The 20,003-nt window shown below is 65.2% G+C and overlaps 2 protein-coding genes and 1 long non-coding RNA gene across 3 annotated transcripts in view; 2 read left to right on the top strand and 1 right to left on the bottom strand.

Moving 5' to 3' along the window:
- Positions 1-3,008: 3,008 nt before the first annotated feature.
- STARD10 (StAR related lipid transfer domain containing 10) lies at positions 3,009-12,278 on the top strand. The gene is made up of 6 exons (XM_080376124.1): positions 3,009-3,196; positions 9,274-9,421; positions 9,635-9,738; positions 9,954-10,071; positions 10,640-10,692; positions 10,784-12,278. Exons 1-6 carry the CDS (start codon positions 3,035-3,037, stop codon positions 11,009-11,011), a joined length of 813 nt encoding a protein of 270 aa, XP_080232250.1. The 5' UTR covers positions 3,009-3,034; the 3' UTR covers positions 11,012-12,278.
- Positions 12,279-13,642: 1,364 nt separating this feature from the next.
- ARAP1 (ArfGAP with RhoGAP domain, ankyrin repeat and PH domain 1) overlaps positions 13,643-20,003 on the top strand; it is a 45,579-nt gene continuing 39,218 nt past the window's right edge. Inside the window, exon 1 of the transcript XR_013926142.1 lies at positions 13,643-15,628. The gene's annotated coding sequence lies outside the window, so the exon portion shown is untranslated. The remainder of the gene's footprint in view (positions 15,629-20,003) is intronic.
- Positions 17,662-19,400, bottom strand: LOC308059171. Its single transcript, XR_013926154.1, has 2 exons — positions 19,273-19,400; positions 17,662-17,741 (listed from the first exon to the last, which is right to left on the bottom strand). It is a non-coding gene; the product is annotated as an uncharacterized lncRNA (long non-coding RNA).

Raw genomic sequence — 20,003 nt, 5'->3', positions numbered from 1 at the left:
CAGTTCCCCCAGCCTAGCTCCCCCAGCTCCACGTCCAGTTCCCCAGCTCACCTCCCCCAGTGCCCCCAGGCCAGCTCCTCCAGTTCCCAGCCAGTTCCCCAGCCAAGTTCCCTCAGCCCCGTTTCCCCAGCCCCGCTCTCCCACCTCCCAAGCCCAGTTCCCGCAGTTCCCCAGCTCAGCTCCCCGAGCCCAGCTGCCCCAGTTTCCCAGCCAGTTCCCCAGCCCAGTTCCCCCAGCCCTATTCCCCCAGCCCAGCTCCCCCAGCTCAGTTCCCCCAGCTTTGCTCCCTACCCCGTTCCCCCAGTTCCCCAGCTCAGCTCCCCCAGTGCCCCAAGCCCAGGTTCCCCAGCCCCATTCCCCCCAGTTCCCCAGTCCAGCTCCCCAGTTTCCCAGCCAGTTCCTCAGCCCAGCTCCCCCAGCCCAGCTCTCTACCCAGTACCCCTAGCAGTTTCCCCAGCCCAGTTCCCCCAGTTCCCCCAGCCCAGCTCCCCACCCAGTCCCACCAGCCGTTTCCCCTGTTTCCCGGCCCAGTTCCCCCACTCCAGCTCCCCACCCAGTATCCCCATCCCCGCTCCCCCAGTTCCGCAGCCCCACCCTTGCCCCCTGTCCCCCCGGCAGCTTCCCAGGCCCACAGATGACGTCTGTCCTATTTTCGGTGGGGGCTGTGCACGTGGCGGTGCATGGCAGCCCCTCTCTGGGGACGGGGCAGGGGGTTCCCCCTGCCAAGAGCTGGAATCACCTGGGAGCAGGGAGCGAAGCCAGGCTGGGAAAGGCTGCGGGATGCTGGCACCAGCTCCGCTTCCCTGGGAAAGGGGCGGGGGGGCAACCACCACCAGATTCCCAGAGGGGAGCAGACACAGGGCTGTTTGGGAGGGCTGGACAGGGGGGGCAAGGGGAGAGGGTCCCCCCTGTACCCACCGCAGCAAAACCCAGCAGCTGCAGGGCACCCGCAGCCGGGCACCTGCCTGGCCATCACCCACTGGTGCCAGCGGTGGGCTTCCCACTTCCCCGCGCCGGGATGAGTGGAAGCTTTCTTGGTTCTTTTCCCCGGGTCTGGACCACCGCCAGCAGTATGGCAGGTCGAGACCAGCGATGCAAGGTCCCCGTGCTGCAGGTGCTGAGCACGGGGACCCCTCCTCACCCCCCCACCCCCGTGCCCCCCTTCTCCTCTGGTTACCACATCCTGGGAAGGGCCCCATCCCTGCATCCTCGGACACCTGGGTGTCACGCTGCCGGGAAGGGCTTTGCCATGCTGGGCTCAGCACACACTGTGCGGCGCGGCTCCCTCTGCCTTTAAATGGTTATTCATAGCAGCAAGAGCTGGAAGAGGCTTCCTCCGTGTTTTCAAGCAGGGAGAAAAAAAAAAATCCTGAGTCTGCAGCATTTCCCGAGCCGGCTGAGAAGCCCCAGCCCTTCCAAAAATCCTCTCCTCGCCAGTGCTGCTGATGGCAGCCTGCCCTCCCGCTCCCGGCCAGCCGCCCCGCACCGGGGCCGCAGCAGGGCCTGGCACCGGCACCGGGTGAGGGCTGGCACCGGGTGTCCTGGCGGGAAGGGACGATGCTCATGGGTGGCACAGCGGGATGGTGCTGGTGCAGCCACCCAGCACGGAGGGGGCTCACAGCAGAGCTGCCTGCCAGGAGCTGTGGCTCCCAGTCCTGGAGCATGTGCCCTTCTGCCCCTTTGTCCTGCCTCCAAAGGAAATCACGGACTCATGGAATCAGTTAGGTTGGAAAAGACCTTTAAGATAATCATGTCCAACCGTTAACCCAGCACTGCTAGTGCTACCACTGAACCATGTCCCCAAGCGCCACATCTTCGTGTATTTTGAACCCCCCCATGGACGGTGCCTGCACCCCGTCCCCGGGCAGCCTGTGCCAGCGCTTGGCCACCCTGTCGGGGAAGACATTTCTCCCCGTGCCCACCCTGAACCTGCCCTGGTGCGGCTGGAGGCCGTTCCCTCCTGTCCTGCCGCTGGTTCCTTGGGAGCAGAGACCGACCCCCCTCGCTGCAGCCTCCTGCCAGGCAGCTGTAGGGAGCCAGAAGGGCCCCCCTGAGCCCCCTGTTCTCCGGGCTGAGCCCCCCCAGCTCCCCCAGCCCCTTCCCCAGCCCCTGCCCGGCTCTGGACACGCTCCAGCCCCTCCGGGTCTGTCTGGGGGTGAGGGGCCCAACGCTGAGCCCAGGGCTCGAGGGGCGGCCGCACCAGGGCCCAGCACAGGGGGACGGGCACTGCCTGGCCCTGCTGGCCACGCTGCTGCTGACACCGGCCAGGATGAAATCCTTCGAAACCAGGGACACGGGGTGCAGGGGTGGATGCAGCTGGGACCCCCTCCCAGCATCACCGTGGGGAAAGACACAGGGGTGCAGTACAGGAGCGTGCGAGTGTGCCTCGGTGAATGTGTGCGGACCCGTGTGTGTGCACCCATGGGACACGCGTGTGTGCCCGTGTCTGTGTGCAGGTGGGTGGATGTAAAGGCCCGGGACGTGTGTGCAGGCAACCGCAGCACGTGCATCTGCGTGTGCACAGGCAGGCAGTGTGTGCGGGTGTGCACTGTGGAGGTATCTGGGCAAGTGCAACAGCTGTGTGCATCTGTGTCTGCCTCAGCGCTCCCAGTCCCCTCTGGCACCCCCTATCCAGTGCTCCCAGTTCCCCTCAGCTCCCCCACCCAGTGCTCCCAGCCCTCCTCATCTTCCCCTGCCCAATGCTCCCAGTTCCCCTCAGCTCCCCCCACCCAGTGCTGCCAGTCCCCCTCAGCTCCCCCCACCAGTGCTCCTCGGTACTCCCGGTCGCCCCAGCTCCCCCCTCCCCGGCTCTCCCCGCCCGGTGCTCCCGCCCCCTCCCCGGTGCTCCCGGCCCCCCCGGCGCCCCCGGCCCCGCCCCCGCGGCCCCGCCCCGGCCCATCGCGCACCGCGCACCGGGCGGCGCCGCGCACCGGGGATGCCGCCGCCGCCGTAGGGCCGCCGCCACCCGCGGCACCGGCACCGGCAGCGGGCAAAGGGGCGGGGGGGGGGGAGGAGGGGGGGGTGTCCCGGGGCCATGTCGGGTCGCGACAGCGTGCAGATCCCCGACGACCGGGACTTCGGGGCGTTCCGGGCGGAGTGCGAGTCGGAGCGCGGCTGGAGCCTCACCTACAGCAAGGCGGGGGTGGCCGTCTGGGTCCAGCTGCTGGAGCCCGAGCGCTCCCTCCACAAGATCAAGGTAAGCCCCCACCGGCACCGGGCACCCGCACCGGCTACCGGGGGGACCCCGCCCCCCGGGGGCAGCGGGGACCTTGGGGCGGGAGGGGGCTGCTGATGTGGAGGGGGAATCCGCGGGGGCGGGGCTGGAGGTCAGTGGGGACCCTGGGGCAATGCAGCGCCCTAGAGTGAGCGGAGACCCCGTGGCAAGTGGGGACCTTGGGGTGATGCAGCGCCCTAGGGCGAGCGGAGACCCCATGGCAAGTGGGGACCTTGGGGTGATGCAGGACCCAAGGGTGAGCAGGGACCATGGGTGCAAGCAGGGATCCTGTGGCAAGTGGGGATCCTGGGGTGATGCAGCACCCTGGGGTGAGCAGGGACCCCACAGCAAGCGGGGACCCTGGGGTGATGCAGCACCCTGGGGTGAGCAGGGACTCCAGGAGTTAGCAGGGATCCTGTAGCAGGTGCGGACCCTCAGGTGTTACGGCACCCCCCACAGCACATAGGGACTTGGAGGCTGAGTGAGCACCCTGGGTGAGCAGGGACCGTGGGGGCAAGCAGGGGTCTTGGGGCAAGGGGGGGCCCAGGGGCGATGCAGCACCCTGGGGTGAGTGGGAACCCTGGGGGTTAGCAGGGACCGTGTGGCAAGTGGAGTCTCGGGGGGTGAACCAGCACCCTGGAGTGCAGAGGGACCCTGAGGGTGAGCAGGGACCTCAGGAGTTAATGGGGATCCTGGGACAAATGGGGACCTGGGGTGAGCCAGCACCCAGAGGGAAAGCAAGGACACTGGGGTGAGCCAGCACCCTGGGCAAGAGGCACTGGGGGTGCAAGCAGGAATCTTGTGGCAAGTGGGGACCCTGGGGTGATGCAGCATCCTTGGGTGAGCAGAAACCCCAGGGATTAGTGGGCACCCTCAAGTGATACAGCACCCTGGCGCGAGTGGGGACTTGGCCAAGTTGGCACCCCATTGTGAACAGGGGTCCCAGGAGTGAGCTGGCACCCCAGGACAAGCAAGACCCCAGGGCTGAGCAGGGACAAGTGGGGACCCCTGGGGACAAGGGGGCTGCATAGTGGTGACTAGAGACTCGCCCAGGGACAAACGGGCACCCGTGGGGTGTGGGACCGTGGAGCCTCGGTGCTGCCTGTCCCCTCTCACCTCAGGAACCCCCCCAGTGCTTGCTGCACGGAGGAGCTGGGACTGGGGCTGGGCTGGGGGCTTCTCAGGGCCGGCCAGGCACCGGTCCGCTCTCGTTGGGGCTGTCCCCATCCCGGCTGTCCCCTTGCCCTGCAGTGCCCGCTGTGGCCCTGCAACCCCCTGGTACAGATCAGGGCTCTCCGGGTCCCCACTGCATCCCTCCCTGGTGGGTCCCGTCCCTCCGCGGAGCCGGTTTGCTGGGCTGGCACAGGCAGGTGCGCACTCCTCCTGGCTCATCCCTCCGGCAAAGGGGGTAGCCGGGCACCATTAGTGGGCACCGGGCACTGGGAATCCTGCGGGCACCGGGAATCCAAGGGAAAACTTGGGACAGGAGCAGCGTCAGGCTGAGGTTGCCGGTGGCCATGCTGGAGCCTCTGGCTGCCTGCAGGGCTGGCCGGTGTCCCAGTCCCTGCCAGCGCCTCCACGATGCCACGGTTATGTGGCCCTCACTGCCGTGCTGAGGCCTGGCAGGGCCGGTGGCAGCTGGCAGGGCTGGTGGCAGAGCGGAGGCGGTGGCTGCGGTGCGGCCTGCACGCACACACGCTGCTCTGCAGCAGCCGCGCAAACAAGCGGCGCCGGCAGCACCGGGGAAACCTGTCCCTGGCGTGGTGGCAGCGGCGGTGGCACCGGCTGTGCCTGGCTCCCGCCACACCTGCGCCCGCTGGGGAGCTGCCTCTGTTTGCTCCCCCCGGCCACCAGGCTGTGGCGGTGGGTTTGGGTTGTAGTGACCAGGGGACAGGTCCCTGTCGTGCCCCGGTGGCAGCAGCCTGGCGCGGGGGACACAATCCTTGGGGTGTGGGGGCTTCCCAATGCTGCTCCCCCTCCGCAGCGGCACGAGCCCAGCACCGTGCTGGGACACGTGGCCGACGGGATGTGGAGCACCCATCTCCGTGGAGTCTGGGCATCTCCCCGGGCACGCTGGTGTAGGTATGGCCCCATGGGGCAGCATGTCTCGGCACCCCCACTGAGCCCCACCCCCCGCCCCCCCAGCCCCGCTGCTTGCTCTTGGGGTGTTGCTGCATCCCAAAGCACCTGCGGCGGGGTTGGGGTGCTGCTCTGGGCAGAGCCGTTGGGTGCGAGCAGGCAGCAGGGAGGTCACGTGGGGGTGCAGCCCTGCCCGTCCCCTGCCCCCCCCGACAATCCCGGTGTGCCACGTCTGCCAGCAGCCATCGGCCTGGCAGGGAACCAGCCCTAGGTGCGCACCGGCATGTCCCAGCCCAGACTGGCACGGCACGCTCCCACCACGGGGCCATCGGTGCCCTGTCCCATGCTCACGGGGGTCCCTGAGCCAGGGCAGCACCCCAGGGCTGGGTGTCCTTTGCTCTCTGTGCCCGGGGAGCCGGGGCTTGGGGTGCTGCTCAGTTAAACCCCACCAAGGAGCCTCTTTGTCCCCGAAAGGCCAAGGTCCCCATTTACTCCGGGGCAGCCACCTTTGTTCCCCGTCCCTGTTCCCCTCCACAAAGCCTTTGCCCCCACGCAGCCAGCCGGCCCCGTGGGGATCTCCGAGCCCCCTCCGGCAATCCAGCCCTGCCCTCCCAGAGCCCAGTACATCCCGCAGCCACGCCGGGTCTTGGCCCCCCTCAGCACCCTCCTGGCTGGATCCTGCTGGGTGTTTAAATGCTGGTGCCATGCACGTGCTGAGCGGCACCGGGCCGGTATCGGGGACTGCTGTGGGACCGTCAGTCCCTGTGCCACCCCCCGGGATCCCAGCAGCACCCAGACCCAGCACCTCCCACCCAGGATGGGATGTTCCCGCTGGATTTTTGTGGTGGCTGGCTAGTGGGATGGGCAGCTGCCCTGGCACACGTGGCGTCACTGACGTGGCACGGCGGGGCTGAGCCGGGGTGTTCGTGTCCCACGGCACAGCTCCCTGGGGAGGGGGCCAGGGGCTGCCCGCGGTGCCTGGCACCGGCACCCTGCAAAGAGCTGTCTGCCTCGCTGTTTGCTCGCTGGCTTTCTTGCTCCTGCTGCTGCTCTGTAATTAAACCAAACCCGAAGGTCTCGCCCCGCTTTGAAGCAGCTGCCGTGTCTGTCCCCCCCTCTCTTCCATTAGGGATGCAGCTCTCGTCTAACCTGTTTTCTGGAGTCTGGAAACAAGTTTGTGCCACTGACACAACCCAGGGCTGATTCATCACTGGGACAGAGGGATTCGGTGGCCTCAGGCTGCCCGTTAAAGGTGGCTGCAGGGTAGGGGACCCCAGCCGGGACCCCCTTGCCCACCCCACAAGCTGGTGCCTGAGGACCTGAGTCCTCCAGGGAAGATGCTGCCCCTGGGGACAGGCTGCTCCAAAAGGGTGGCCAGCAGCCATCCTGTGGGAGGCATCAGTAGGGAGCTGGAGCTTTGCCGGAGCTGATGGCGCAGCCAGGCACGTGCTGGCCATCCCTACCCGGACCCTGGCTCCCGCTTGTTAATTATTCATCAGGTCACCTTGAGACGCGGCACCCAGTCGCTAATGATCATGCCAAACATCTGGGTCAGGAGGGAGATCTTCTTTTTAATTAATGGCCTGTGTGGCCACGGCCCCAGTGCTGCCTGCGCCAGGTGCCAGGGAAGCCTGCTCCGGCAGGAGGGGATGCGCCAGCAAAGCCAGGGCTTTGTGGCAGTGTTGGCCCCCCAAGGTTGTGGGGTGGGGGGTTGAGGTGACCCCGCAGGCAGTTTTCCTCCATCCAGGGGGTCCCCTCAGTCCCCAGCCACCTGGGTGGCGAGTGTGTCCCCAAGGTGGCCACAGCCCCCCGGGCAGAGGTGGGGGCTGTCTCCCCGTTGGATTTGCTGCTGTCCCATAGCCCAGCATGCTGGTAACTGTCCCCTCGTGCCCAGCACAGCCCTGGCCCTGCGGTGCTGGGCATGGTGCTGGGCATGGTGCAGGCAAAACCCCCAGGGCAGAGCTGGCACGGGCAGCCCCTTGCACCCATTGTGTCTGTCTCCCTTCTCTTGGTCTCCCTTCCTCCTTCTCCTCCTCCTCCTCCTCCTCGCCCTGTAGACGTCAGCGTCAATATTGACTGAGGGCTGGGGTGCACTGCTCTGGGCGCTTCCCAGCTGGCACCGTCCCCTTTCCTGGTGAGACCCCGCAGGCACCCCCCTGGGACGTGAGTCACCCGGGGGCTGCAGCGTGGGCAGGTCCTGAGTCACCCGGCTGGTCCTGTCCACGTGGGCACCGCTCCGCTGACCTGCTTTAGGAATAAACGGGAGCGGCGCGGTGCCCGCTCCCAAATCCAGCCCAGCTGGCACAGGCAGGGTGCTGGGGCTGCCTGGGTGCTGGTGGGGAGCAGGAGGCCCCCAAGTGTGTCACCCAGGGGTGTGCTCCCCGAGACCACATTGCAGGGCTGTCCCCTTCCTGGTTTTTGGCCAGACGGAGGCTCATGTGGCAGGGTTGCAGTGTGAGGCGCAGGGGGACTGGCTCCATGGGGCAGGGATGGCTTTGTGGCATGTGGGGCAGGGACTGGGTCCATGGGGTTGGGGATGGGCTCCATGGGGCAGGGATGGCTCTGTGGGGCTGGGCACAGGCTCTGTGGAGCTGAGGGCAGGCTCTACAGGGCAGGGATGTCTCTGTGGGGATGGGATGGGGTCTTGTGGGCAGGCATGACTCCATGGGGTGGGGATCGATGGAGCTGGGGACAGGATCCATGGGGCAGGGACGGCTCCGTGGGGTTGGGGACAGGCTCCTGGCTCCGTGGGGTTTGGGATGGGCTCTGTGGGGCAGAGACTGGCTCCATGGAGCTTGGGACAGGTGCTGTGGGAAAGGGATGGCTCTGTGGGGCAGTGATGACTCCGTGGGGTTGGGGACAGGCTCTGTGAGGTTGGCTCCGTGAGCAGCAGCCGTGTCCTGCTCGAGTGAGAACAGCCACTGCTGCTCCTCCACCCCTAAATCCCAAAATCCACTGCTAAAGCCACCCTGGGGACGGACCAGGAGCCAGTGGCAGTGGCATTTGGTGGGGGACAGGGTGCCGTACCCACCTCGCAGGCACGTGGGGCATGTGTGTTTGCTGGGGTGGAGGAGCAGCATCCCCAGGGACGTGGCGCGGTTGCTGACGCTGCCTGTGCTGGCTGCCCTCCCTGCCTGCTCCTGCCCTCGCTCTGCCCTGTGGCACGGCTCGGCAGCTCTCAGCCCGATGGCATCCCTGTGCTGCCTTCTCCTTCTCTTCCTGAGGATTTGGCCACTGTGGTTAGCGGAGCTGCTCCTGACCTGGAGGAGGGGGGCTGCTCCCCACTCTGGGCCCCCTGCACCATGCTCGCTGCCCCACGGCACCAGGCACCAGTGCCCTGTGGTACCACCAGCTGGCACCTCCACGCAGGGGTGCTGCTCTGGGGGGAGAGCAGCGGCAGGGGGAGGAGGCAAGGTGGGAAGGTGCCCCCCAAGAAGGTCCCCCCAGCGTGCAGGGCTCAGCCCTGTACTGCCTCAGGGTGTAGCTGGCCCTGTGTAACTGGCTCCTTTGGGGGGGTTGCATTGGTTTTTGGGGAACCTGAGAAGAGACCCCCACCCAGGGGTCCCTGTGGTCACCCTCCTTCCTGGGGTCCCTGCCACCGTCCTCCTGCCTGAGGATCCCCACAGCCACCCTCCCTCCTGGGGGTCCCCATGGCTGCCTCCTTTGCAGGTGTCCCCACAGCCACTCTCCTGCCTGGGGGTCCCCATGGCCATCCTCCCACCCAGGGGTCCCTGGGGCCACCCTCCATCCTGGGGGTCTCCACAGCCACCCTCCATCCTGGGGGTCCCCATGGCTGCCTTCCTTTCCAGGGGTCCCCGTGGCCACTCTCCCTCCTGGGGGTCCCCATGGCTGCCCTCCTGCCTGGGGGGTCCCTGTGGCCACCTTCCTGCCTGGGGGTCCCCATAACTGCCCTCCTTTCTGGGGGTCCCCGTGGCTGCCCTCCCTCCCTGGGGTGGTTTCTCAGCCGCCCACCCCTGCAGTGCAGGATGGAGTGCAAGGACGTGCCAGCGGAGACGCTCTACGACGTTCTGCATGACATCGAGTATCGGAAAAAGTGGGACACCAACGTCATCGAGACGTTTGACATCGGGAAGCTGACTGTCAACTCCGACGTGGGCTACTACGCCTGTGAGAGGGGGCTGGGGGGGTCCGGGGGGGGCACTGAGCCCCGTGGCTGTCACGGCAGCGTGCCTGGCTTGGGCATCGGTGGGTTGGGTGGTGCCCAGGAGGAGTTTGGGAGGGATTCGGGGGGCAGGCTTGGCCCCCTGGAGGGGAGGCCGGTGCTGGGGGTGGGGGTCGGGGGAGTGTCTCACCCCGGTTCCCCACCACCACTATCCACAGGGAAGTGCCCCAAGCCCCTGAAGAACCGGGATGTCATCACGCTCCGCTCCTGGCTGCCCATGGGCACCGACTACATCATCATGAACTACTCCGTGAAGCACCCCGTGAGTGCCCGGGGGGTGGCCGGGGGGGCTGCCCATGCCGGGACGGGGCTGGGTTCACCCCATGATCAGTCAGAGCTCCGGGGGTGGGGGGCGGGCCGGCTGGTGGCATCGGGGGGGCTGCTTTTTGGGGGGTCAGGGCAGCCCTGCCCACATGGTAGATGCTTGCTTGAACCCTGCCCTGCCACTGACGCCCACTCGCTGTCCCCCCTCCCCAGAATTACCCCCCGCGGAAGGACATGGTGCGAGCGGTCTCCATCCAGACGGGCTACCTGATCGAGGGGACAGGAGCCAAGAGCTGCACCATCACCTACCTGGCACAGGTGGACCCCAAAGGTAGGGGGGGGGGAGGGGCGTGCCTCAGCCTACCCCTCGGGGACAGCCGCCCTCTGGCTGGGGGTCTGCCGGGGTCAGTAAGTGGGGCTGGAGATTTTCCGTAGCTGGGGGGGGGGCTTGGGGGGGCTTGGAGACAGGCAGCAGTGGGAGCATCTCAGGATGTGGCCGGAGCCAGACCAGGAGCCCTGGAGCAGTGCCAGGAGGAAACATTTTCAGCCAGTTCTCTAGAAATACGCCTTTTTAGGGGCAGAGAGGCAGCCAAAATAGCTTTTCTTTTTTTGCTTTTTTTTTTTAGCTTTTTTTTTTTGTAACTTGGCAAGAAGCTGAGCACGTAGTTTGGGTTGAACCCTGACTTCCCTGGACTGGCCACCCCCTTGCTCGCCCTGTGCCCTGTCCAGCTGGGTGTCCCTGCTGAGGGTGACCTGGGGGTCCTGGCGCTGCCATGCCCGGGGGTCCCGGCTGCCGTGCGGGTCCCAATGCCCGGGGGTCCCGGCTGCCGTGCGGGTCCCAATGCCCGGGGGTCCCGGCTGCCGTGCGGGTCCCAGCATGGCTCCTCTTGTCTCGGCAGGTTCCCTGCCAAAGTGGGTGGTGAACAAATCCTCGCAGTTCCTGGCCCCCAAGGTGAGTCAGGCACACTGGGGCCGGGGTCCCAGGTGGGGTGAGGCGAGTTGTCCCCTTGCCTGCCTGGGCTCTAACGCTGCCTTCATCCCAGGCGATGAAGAAGATGTACAAGGCTTGCCTGAAGTACCCGGAGTGGAAGCTGAAGCACAACCCGCACTTCAAGCCCTGGCTGTTCCCCGAGCAGAGCCAGCTGCCCGCGCTGCCGCTCTCCGAGCTCTCCCTCCAGCATGCCGACTCCCTGGAGAACATCGACGAGAGCTCCCTCGCCGAGACCAAAGACGACCGCGGCGAGGCCAGTGATGAGGACAGCGTTAACTGACCCCCTCCCCCGGCCTGGACCCCCTCCGTGGGGTCATTTTCTCCCCATCCTCCCCCGTCCCCTCCCCCTTCCACCACAGTTTGTGTCTCTCTCTCTTGCACGCACCTGCACGTGCACCCATGCTTCTGGCTCGGGGGGGGGGGGGGGGCTGTGTTGGGCTCCCCCTGGACCGAGGGGTGCCCCCCCCTCCCCTCCACTGGGGTAGGAAGCCGGGGGGCGTCTGGTCCCTTCGCAGCCGCTGTGGGACACACTGGCGATGTCCCCCTCGTCATCCCCATCGGTGGCAAACCCAAAGTGCCCTTCAGCTGTCGCCCTGGGATGGGGGGCAGAGGAAAGGGGGGGTCCCTGCCCCTGCTCCCCAGCCCAGGGGGGATCCCCCCAGCCCTTCCTTGCACCCCCCCTGCTCCCCCAGCCCTCCTCCCTGTCTCCTCTGTTAGGGTCTAACAGAACTGCCTTCCTCCTGCAGGACCCCTGCCCTAAGCAGACCCCCAGGGGGGCTGGAGGGGGGGCTGCCCACACCTCCAGGTGTGCAAAGGGGTCTTTAGGGGCTCCTGTCACCTCCAGGCATGCTGGGCAGGGGGGGGAAGGGGGCTTGGAGGCTCCCAGCACCTCCAGGCATGTTGAATAGGGGGGTCTTTGGGGTCTTGCAGCACCTCCAGGCATGCTGGCAGGGTTTTGGGAGGCTCCTGGCACCTCCAGGTGTGTGTGGGGGGGTGGGATTTGGGAGCTGCTTGCACCTCCGTGCATGTTAGGGGGACCTGGGGGGCTCCCAGCACCTCCAGATGTTCTGGAGGTCTCTAGGGGCTTGGGGTTCCCAGCACCTCCATGCATCTTGGGGGGACTTGGGGGATTCCTGGCACCTCCAGGTGTGCTGGGGGGTGTCATGGGGGTCTCCCAGCATCTTTATGTGTGTTTGAGGAGGGCTTTGGGGTCTGCTGGCACCTCCGGGTATGTTGGGGGTCTCGGGGTCCCAGCATCTTCAGGTCAGGCATGTTGGGGGGACTTGGAGGCGGGGAGGGTGCTCCTGGCACCTCCAGATATTCTGGGGGTCTCGGGGGGCTCCTGCCCCCCCTTTCTAGGTGAGGGACCCCAAGTTCGGTGTCTGAACACTTTCTACGCTAGAATTAGAGGCCTTGAATCGGGATTTTGGAGCTGTTCCTTGGCTGCACTCCTGTCCCCCCGCCGTGTCTGGGGCGGTGAGGGGAGGAGGGAGATTTTGTACCTTGTACTGGAGCTGATTATTTAGGAATAAAACAAATAAATCCGGCACAGGGTGCCTTGGCCTCTCTGTCCTGCCTCGGTCCCCTGCGAGCCCTCCCTGTCCCCAGCTTTGCAGTGGGCTCAGGCAGGGGGGTCCCTGGGGTCGTGGTGGGTGCTGCCAGGTCCCACTCATCGGGGGGTCCCTGGGATGGTGCCCTGGAGCCATTGTGGGCTTTGGCATTGGGGGCCCCCGGGGGGGCTCTCAGTGGTGGGTGGTGCTGCTGGAGGGTGCTGAGAAACCCCTAAACCCAATTAGCGCTGGGCAGTAATTGGAGACAAGGCTGCTCGCCCCTGTAGTGGGTTTTGCCCCAGCCCCAGCCAGACGACCACCCCAGCTGGGGTACAGCCCCACCAAAAACACCTCTGGGTCAGGGGGCTGCAGGGGATTCTATTGGGGGTGCATCCCTGGCTTCTCCAGCTTTTCTCCACCTCTACAAGGACCTTTGAAAGGCCTTAACATGGGAATAAAAAGTGGAAATGGTGAGTGTCTGGTAATCACCTGGAGCTGAGACTGGGGGGGCTCCCAGCCCTCCCCAGCCCTGCAGGTGGCAGGGAGAGGCGAATCCCCCCCAGCTCCGCTGCTCAGGATGCGGCCATCCACGGTGCCTGGCTCGCTGCAGCCATTGGCTCCGGGGGGGGATTCTCCAGTGTCCGACGGGATGCACGCTCAGCGGCAATGGGGGAAGGTGGAGCTGGGGAGGATGAACCTTTGGTAACCCCGAAACCTTCATCTTTCTTCCTGATACTTGCCAGGAAACCTCAAAGCAGCGTCCCCCCGAGCAGGGGACCCCCCTCCTGGGCTGCCGGACCCCCAGAGCCATGGGCCTGAGCCAGGGCGGTGGGATGCAGAACATGGGGTGTGCAATGGGGAAGTGATGAAGAAGAGGACGAGGATGGCGGGGTGCCTGGGGGGGGGGCTGAGCGGGCAGCAGGCAGCGGACAGCCAGCTGCTGCTGGGCTTTGCCAGAGCTGCTCTTTATTTATTTAATTCTGGGAAGGGTTTTTCCTTCCCCCCCTCCCACCGCTGTTCCCCCCTCCGGTACCCAGGAGCCTCCCAGCTTGGAGCCTCCAGCAGACCCCACAGCTGCCCAGTCAGGCCAGTGCGGGGATGCTCCGGGGATGGGTGGGGGGACGACGGGACACCCGAGGGGGGTCACTGCTCCCAGGCATGCAGCCAGTGCTGGTGCTGCAGAGAGGGGCCCCACCGTGGGTGTCCCCCCTCTCAGTGTGGGCTGCAAAAGCTCAGCTGGGACCAGGAGCGGATCTGCCATGCTGGGGTGTGAGGTTTGGGGTGCAGGGAGGGGTTTGGGGTCTGTGAGGCATTGGGGTGCCCAGAGCAGCGGGTGAGGGCAGAGAGGATGCTGGGCTCTCCCCTGGGGGGTGTGGCTCTGCAGGTTCAGCCCTGGGACCCCCACTCCCCATGGGGCACAGCTACCAGTGCATGCAGCCAGTGCAGCCCCCCCATTCCAACCCCACCTGATGCTCTGGGCACCCCACATCTCAGCAGACCCCAAACTTCTCTCTGCATGCCAGGGTCTTGCTGGATGGGTGCGTGCCGGGCTCTGGCTCAGGGCCTGGCTGGGGTGACGCCAGCCGTGCCCCACTAGTGCTGTCACACGTGGGACCATGCCGGGCACTGGGGACTCGCTGCCAATTTCATCCATTAATTCCGATTTGCCACATCCTCCCCATCCTTCCCGCACCTCTCCCAAACTGCCGGTAAAAATAGGACGCAATTAAAAAGGGAGCCAGCACCCACTCCACCTCCGTGCGGGGCAGTAACGGAGCAAGGGATGCACCGCGGGTGGCTCCGGTGCTGGGGGGACGCACGGTGGGGGCGAATCAGGGGGACAAAGCCCCCCGCAGGGCGATTTTTAGGGTTTTTGCCCGTGGGAGGTGTTGCCAGGGACTCAGTGTCAGGGGGGCTGTGAGAAGAAATGGCTTCATAAGGGAGCAGAGGATGCTCCGGAGAGCAGCCGGTGTCGGAGGAGCTGTGTGCCCGGGGGGCTTTGGGCAGCACCGGGGGCTCAGGTAGGCTGCGGGCCATGGGCAGTGCGGGGGGGACACGGATCCACCGGGCACGAGGACTGTGCTGGGGGCTCGGTGCTGTGTCGGTTCTGTCCTGCTGCTGTCTGGGGAGGACGTAGGGATCCCCAAAATGCTGCTGGGAATGTCTGTGAGGCTTTGGCTCCACAGGGATGAGCCTTTGGCATTGCTGCCCATCCCGGGGGCCGCGGTGCCCTACAGCGTGTGCAGCCCGGTGACCTGGGGGAGGCCACCGCACCCTCGTCTTTGGCTGAAGGCTTTGGGGAGGGGACCCACAGTGCTCCAAGCACCTGGGGAGTGGGGATGCTGCAAGTGGGGGGGATGCTGCGAGTGGGATGATGCTGTGAGCGGGGGGATACGATTGCGATGGGGAATGTGGATGCTGCAAGAGGGGGGATACAATGGCTGTGGGGACTGGATGCTGCGAGCCAGGGGATATGATGGCCATGGGGGATGTAGATACTTTCAGTGGGGGGATATGATGGTCATGGGGAGCGGGGATGCTGCTGGTGGGGCAAGGCTGCGAGCGGGGGGATGCTGCAAGCAGGGAGATGCTGTGAGTGGGAATGCGATGGACGTGGGGAGTGGGGGTGATTTGAGCAGGGGGATGCTGTGAGCGGGGGGATGCTGTGAGCAGGGAGCTACAATGGCCATGGGGAGTGGGGCGATGCAGGCAGCAGAGGTGCATTTTGGGGGAGTCAGACACCGGCCCCGCTGGCTGAACCCCAGCAGAGCACCATCCCCTAAATGTGGGGCTGAGCCTGCTGCATCAGCAAGCGGGTGCTGCTGTGCCCGGCCCCCCTTTGCACAGGGCAATTAACGGCCTCGCGTGGGCGAGGGGCCGAGATCGCGGGGACCGTGCCCCCCCCCCCGAGAGCAGGCAGCCAGCGTGTCCCCGTCCCCGAGCTGCTCTGCGGCATGAAAGGAGCATTGTCTGGGCAGTGCTAAGCTCGGTCTGCTGGGGCCGGCTCGCAGCCCCCGGCGTGGGGAGCCATGCAGGGGGCCTGTGGGAACCTCGTGTCTCCCGCCCCCTCCCCAAAACATCCCGCTTCATTTTTTCCCCTTGCCGAGGCCTTGGGAACTGGGTGGGGAGGAAAAAAACCCAATCATAATCCTTTTTTTTTTTTTTTCTTTTTTTTTTCTTTTCTCTTTTTGGGGAAAGTCCCTACGGTTTTCCCCTGTCTCGCATTTCCATGAGGCAGCCAAAGCTCCTCCATGCGGGAACAAGCCCAGGCCTGGCTGGGGGGGCCCTGCCCACTACGGGAAGCACCTCAGCATCCTCCCTGGAGCCCCGGCCGCCGCTGAACAGAGGTACTCAGAGCTCCTCTCACCGCGGCTTTGCTCCCTGTGTCTCTGCCTGCTGGGGTGGGCAATGCTGGGGGGGGGAGGGGGGGGCTGGGGGGTGGAAACCCAGTCTGGGGGACACCCCCCTGCCACTTCCTTGGCTGTGGTGTCTCTCCTGGGGGGGTCATGCTTGTCCTGCGCTGCCCCACATGCTGCCAGGGCATCCACTTCCCTGGGCTGTGCGTGTGGTGAGGGCACAGGGGGGATGCTGAGCTGCGGGGGGGTGGGGGATAGGCTGCACCCTGCTCCCTGCTCCAAAATTGTTCAGCTGTGACAGGGCCGTGCCCCCTGGCTGGATGTACCACCAGTATGTCCCAGATTAGCCCCAGCACGCCCCAGCTCAACCCCAGCACATCCCAGCTCAACCCCAGTACACCCAGCTCATCCCGAGTGCACCCGAGCTCAGTTCCAGTATACCCCAGCTCATCCCCATCAGACCCCAACTCAACCCCAGTATACCTGGTCATCCTCAGCACACCCCAGCTTGACCCCAGTAGACCCCAGCTCATTCCCAGCTCATCCCCAGTACACTCCAGTTCAACCCCAGTATTCCCAGCTTAATTTCAGTATACCCCAGCTCACCCCCCGCACACCCCACCTCATTCCCAGCACACCCCAGCTCAATCTCAGCATATCCCAGCTCAACCCTAGTACTACCCCAGTTCAACCCCAGCACTCCCAGCTCAATTCCAGTATAACCCAGATCATCCCCAGCTCACCCCAGCTCAATCCACCTTGCGGGCTGGTGACGGAGGGGTAAACCTTGGGAGAGCGGGACCCGGAGGGCCCGGCTGGCAGATTTGTTTTCTCTTTGAGAACCAGCTCAGCGCGTCCCAATTCACAGCCAAACAACGCCAGCAGCTGCGGCTGTGCCGGGGCCACCGGGACCCCTGCCAGCAGCACCCGTGCCGCGCCGACTGCCGCCGACACTGCCCAAACACTGGGCAATGCCGTCGGTGGGTTTCTCTCGCCTTCCTCCTCCTCTTCCTTGCTGCGTCCTGGTATGTCTGGCAAGGCCTGAAGAATTGCCCGGGCACAGGCTGCCAGCGCCGCGTGGCTGGAACCGAGACAGTCACCGCTTCGTCCTCCGGTAACGGCGAGCCAGCTCCTTGCGTCGCCTCACTGCTGCCGCGGCCCCGGGACCCTTGGGATGATGCTCGGGGGGCCGGGGGCTATGCCTTGCATTGGGGTCCCTTGCTGTGGGGGGGTGTCTGCCGGGCTCTGGCACTGCCACTGGGCTTGCAATTTTAATTTGCAGTCTTCACCCCTAAAAAACCCACCTCTGAGGGCACGGCTGGCCCCGTGCAGCAGCCCTGGGTGCTGCGGGTGGGTGCTGTGCTGGGGCTGACCAGCAGCTCCCACGGGGGTGGCAGGACCGGTGTTGGGAGGAAGGTCACGTCTGCGCCAGGGAAAGCCCCTCTGAGAGCTGCCGGTTGTTTTCTGGGGGTGCTCCTCTCCGCAGCGCGGCTACGGGGGCCGAGCTGTTATGGCAAGCAGCCGGGACAGCGGGGATGGGAATATTTATAGCAGTACTGGGGTTTTTGCATCCCTCTGTGTCCCACGTCCCTGCAAAAGCAGGTTGTTTGCTGCCAGAACCTAGAAAATCCACTGAGGGGGTGAGCCTGGGTATCTTGGGGGTGTCTGAGGGAAGGCAGGGAGCGATGCTCCCTCATGCTGGCATCTCACGGCTCTCCTCAGGCAGGGCGGCACAGCCAGCCCCATCCCATAGCCGAGCGGGATGTGTGCCGTGTTTTTACCACCCTGGGCCACCTGTCTGTGCCCCCTTCCCCCCCACCCCCGGCCAAATCAAGTCCCATTTCATCAGCTTGGGAGGGTTGCGGTCACTGTCACCGGGTGCCAGGGGCTGCAGGTGGCTCTGGGGAGGGTCCTGCTGTGGGGACCCTGTGGCTATTGGGGTGTTAGTGCTGTGGGAGGTTTTGCAGATGGATGTGAGCTGTGGAATCATTAAAACGCAGAGCCAGAAGCCTCTGGAGGTGGAATGTGGCAGGGGGTGGCTGGGGTGGGTCCTCGCCTGTCTCCCCTTCCGCTTTGCTGCCTGCCGCATGGCACGAATGTCACGCTTGAGGGCAAAAAAATATAGTCTAAAAATAATATGGGGCTTCCTGCCCAGCCCGGGACAGGTGAGAAAGTGCTGCTGTGCCCCCCACCCCTGGCATGGCCTTCCTCCTCCTCTTCCTCCTGCCCACACTGCTGACCCGCGGTGCAGGCAGGCAGTGCTGCCCCGGTTCTGGGCACCCAGCAAGTGGCCGGGATGGCACTTGGACACCCCAAATCTGCAGGTGAGGGGGGGGGATGGTGGTTCAGAAAGGCTTCTGCAAAGGTGGGGAGCAGGTGCATGCGGTTGGGGGTACCCGTCCCTCTGTGCCTGCTGGCCACAGCCACACGCTGCAGCTTGCCAGGGTTGCCGTGGTGGCGGGGGGTGCGTGGGGATGCCCTGGCTGCTGGGGGGGGCTGTGCATGGGGTTGGGGTGCTGCTGCACCCTGCTGAGCCAGCTCTTTCCAGGCAGAGGGTTTTGGGGGGTCCTGCCAGGGAACGGGGCCTGTGCCGTGGGTGTTGGCTGCACCAAGAGGAGGAGGAAGAGGAGGCAGGAGCGCAGCAGAGCTGGCAAAGGGCCCCCCCAGCCACAGCTGGAGCCGTCCAGCACTTTACCAAGAGACTTTCACTTCCCGCTTTCGGGAAGGTGAAACACGGGCCGACTTGGTTTTGATGCTGGGTGCTGGGTGCCGTGGATGATTCCCACGGAGAATGGAGGTGCTGTGCCCCCCAGGATAGGTGCTGACACCCCCAAGCTGCAGCCCCTCTTTCAGCACGGTCCCCCCCCGCCATCACAGGACCTCAGGAGATGGGGGGCAGCGCTGTGCCCAGCAGGGCTGCCGGGGGGGAGGGCTGTGCACGTGGGGTACGGTTTCCTGACCTATTTTGCAGGCAGCTTCCAGAAAGTGTGTCAGGAGCTGAGAGCATCCCAGTCGGGGCTCAGTTGGGCAGGGACATCAGTTGCCAGATAGTTTTGCCCCTTTTTTTGCTGGATTTGCCCCATTTTATGCTGGACTTGCCCCTTTTCTGGCTGGCTTTGTAAGGCAGGCGGCAATGCCCCAGATGCCAAGAGCTCATGTGCCCTCATGGGTGCCACAGCCCAGGGCACACTTCACCTTCCTGGGTTTTACTTCCAGGGGGAGAAGGGAAACACAGGAGGGCCCTTGGGAAAATGAGGAACCCCCTGTTTCCCTGCCCCCTTGTCCCTGATGCCTTCCTGATTGCCTTCCTGATCACGCTCCTCATCACCCTCCTCACTGACTTCCTCCCACTGTACGTCAGAGCAGGGGGAGCGCCCCCCGAGCTGCCCCATCCCACTGCCCCCAGCCAGGACAGGGTCTCTGCTCACGGCTTTCCCTCCTGCTGCTCTCCCCTCCCAGCTGCTGCAATGCCCCTGGGCACCGGGCGAGCCCATCCTCAGCTGCCCTGCACTCCCCACGCTGCCCTGCACCCCCCAGTATCAGCCAGGCACCCCCCAGTTTCAGCCACGCACCCCCGCACCCCCTCACCCCCGTGCACCCCCGTGCACCCCCGCAGCGCCGTGCACACCCCTCACCTCCATGCATGGCTGCCTTTGGGCAGTTCCCACCGCCGGGATCTTGGCAGCCCGGGATGGCCTTGGAGGAAAGCAGGGTGTGTAGGAGCTATAAAGCAGCCCCAGCAGCCTGCAGTGAGGCTGGGGGGCCAGTCCTGGCTGCGTAAACATGAAGCACTTTGAGATTTGAATTGCTGGCAGGTGGAAGAGGCTCTGAAGAACCTTTTCCACTCCTTGATTTTGATGACTTTGCAAGATTTGACTTGATTTCTGAATGCTGCCTGGAGCACGGTGCGTTTGAATCTTATTTGCATGTTGTATTTACTGGCTTGGGCTCAGCTGTGAGATCTTGAAAATGAAACAGCTTCGTCTTCCCAAAGCGAGACCTTTGCAGCTGCTGAACTGATGGGACTCTGCCGAGGTGAAGTGCCGGAGTAGTTTCGGTGGGAGGTCTGTGGGGTGCAGTGCTGCCGGGAGCCAAGGCTCAGTACGGTCCCAGGACCCTGCTTCTGCTTTTGGGCATTCTCTGCTCGCCAAGGATTTGTGCCGGCAAGTTTCGGTGTGAGGATGCGGCGCTTTCAATTCCCAGCCAAGAGCATCAGTGGCTGAGGCAGCTGCAGGCAAGTCAGTTGTGGGCTCCTCTGCCAGGATGGGTCCGCCCTCCGGGACCCCCGGGACACTGGGGACATTGGCCCAGTCCCAGACGGCCACCGTCCCAGCTCAGGATCCTTTCTTAATTGAGGCAGAAAGGG

Source organism: Falco punctatus, assembly GCF_963210335.1.
Source record: "Falco punctatus genome assembly, chromosome: 2".
Classification (NCBI taxonomy): Eukaryota; Metazoa; Chordata; class Aves; order Falconiformes; family Falconidae; genus Falco; species Falco punctatus.
This window is presented reverse-complemented; position numbering and strand designations above follow the sequence as displayed.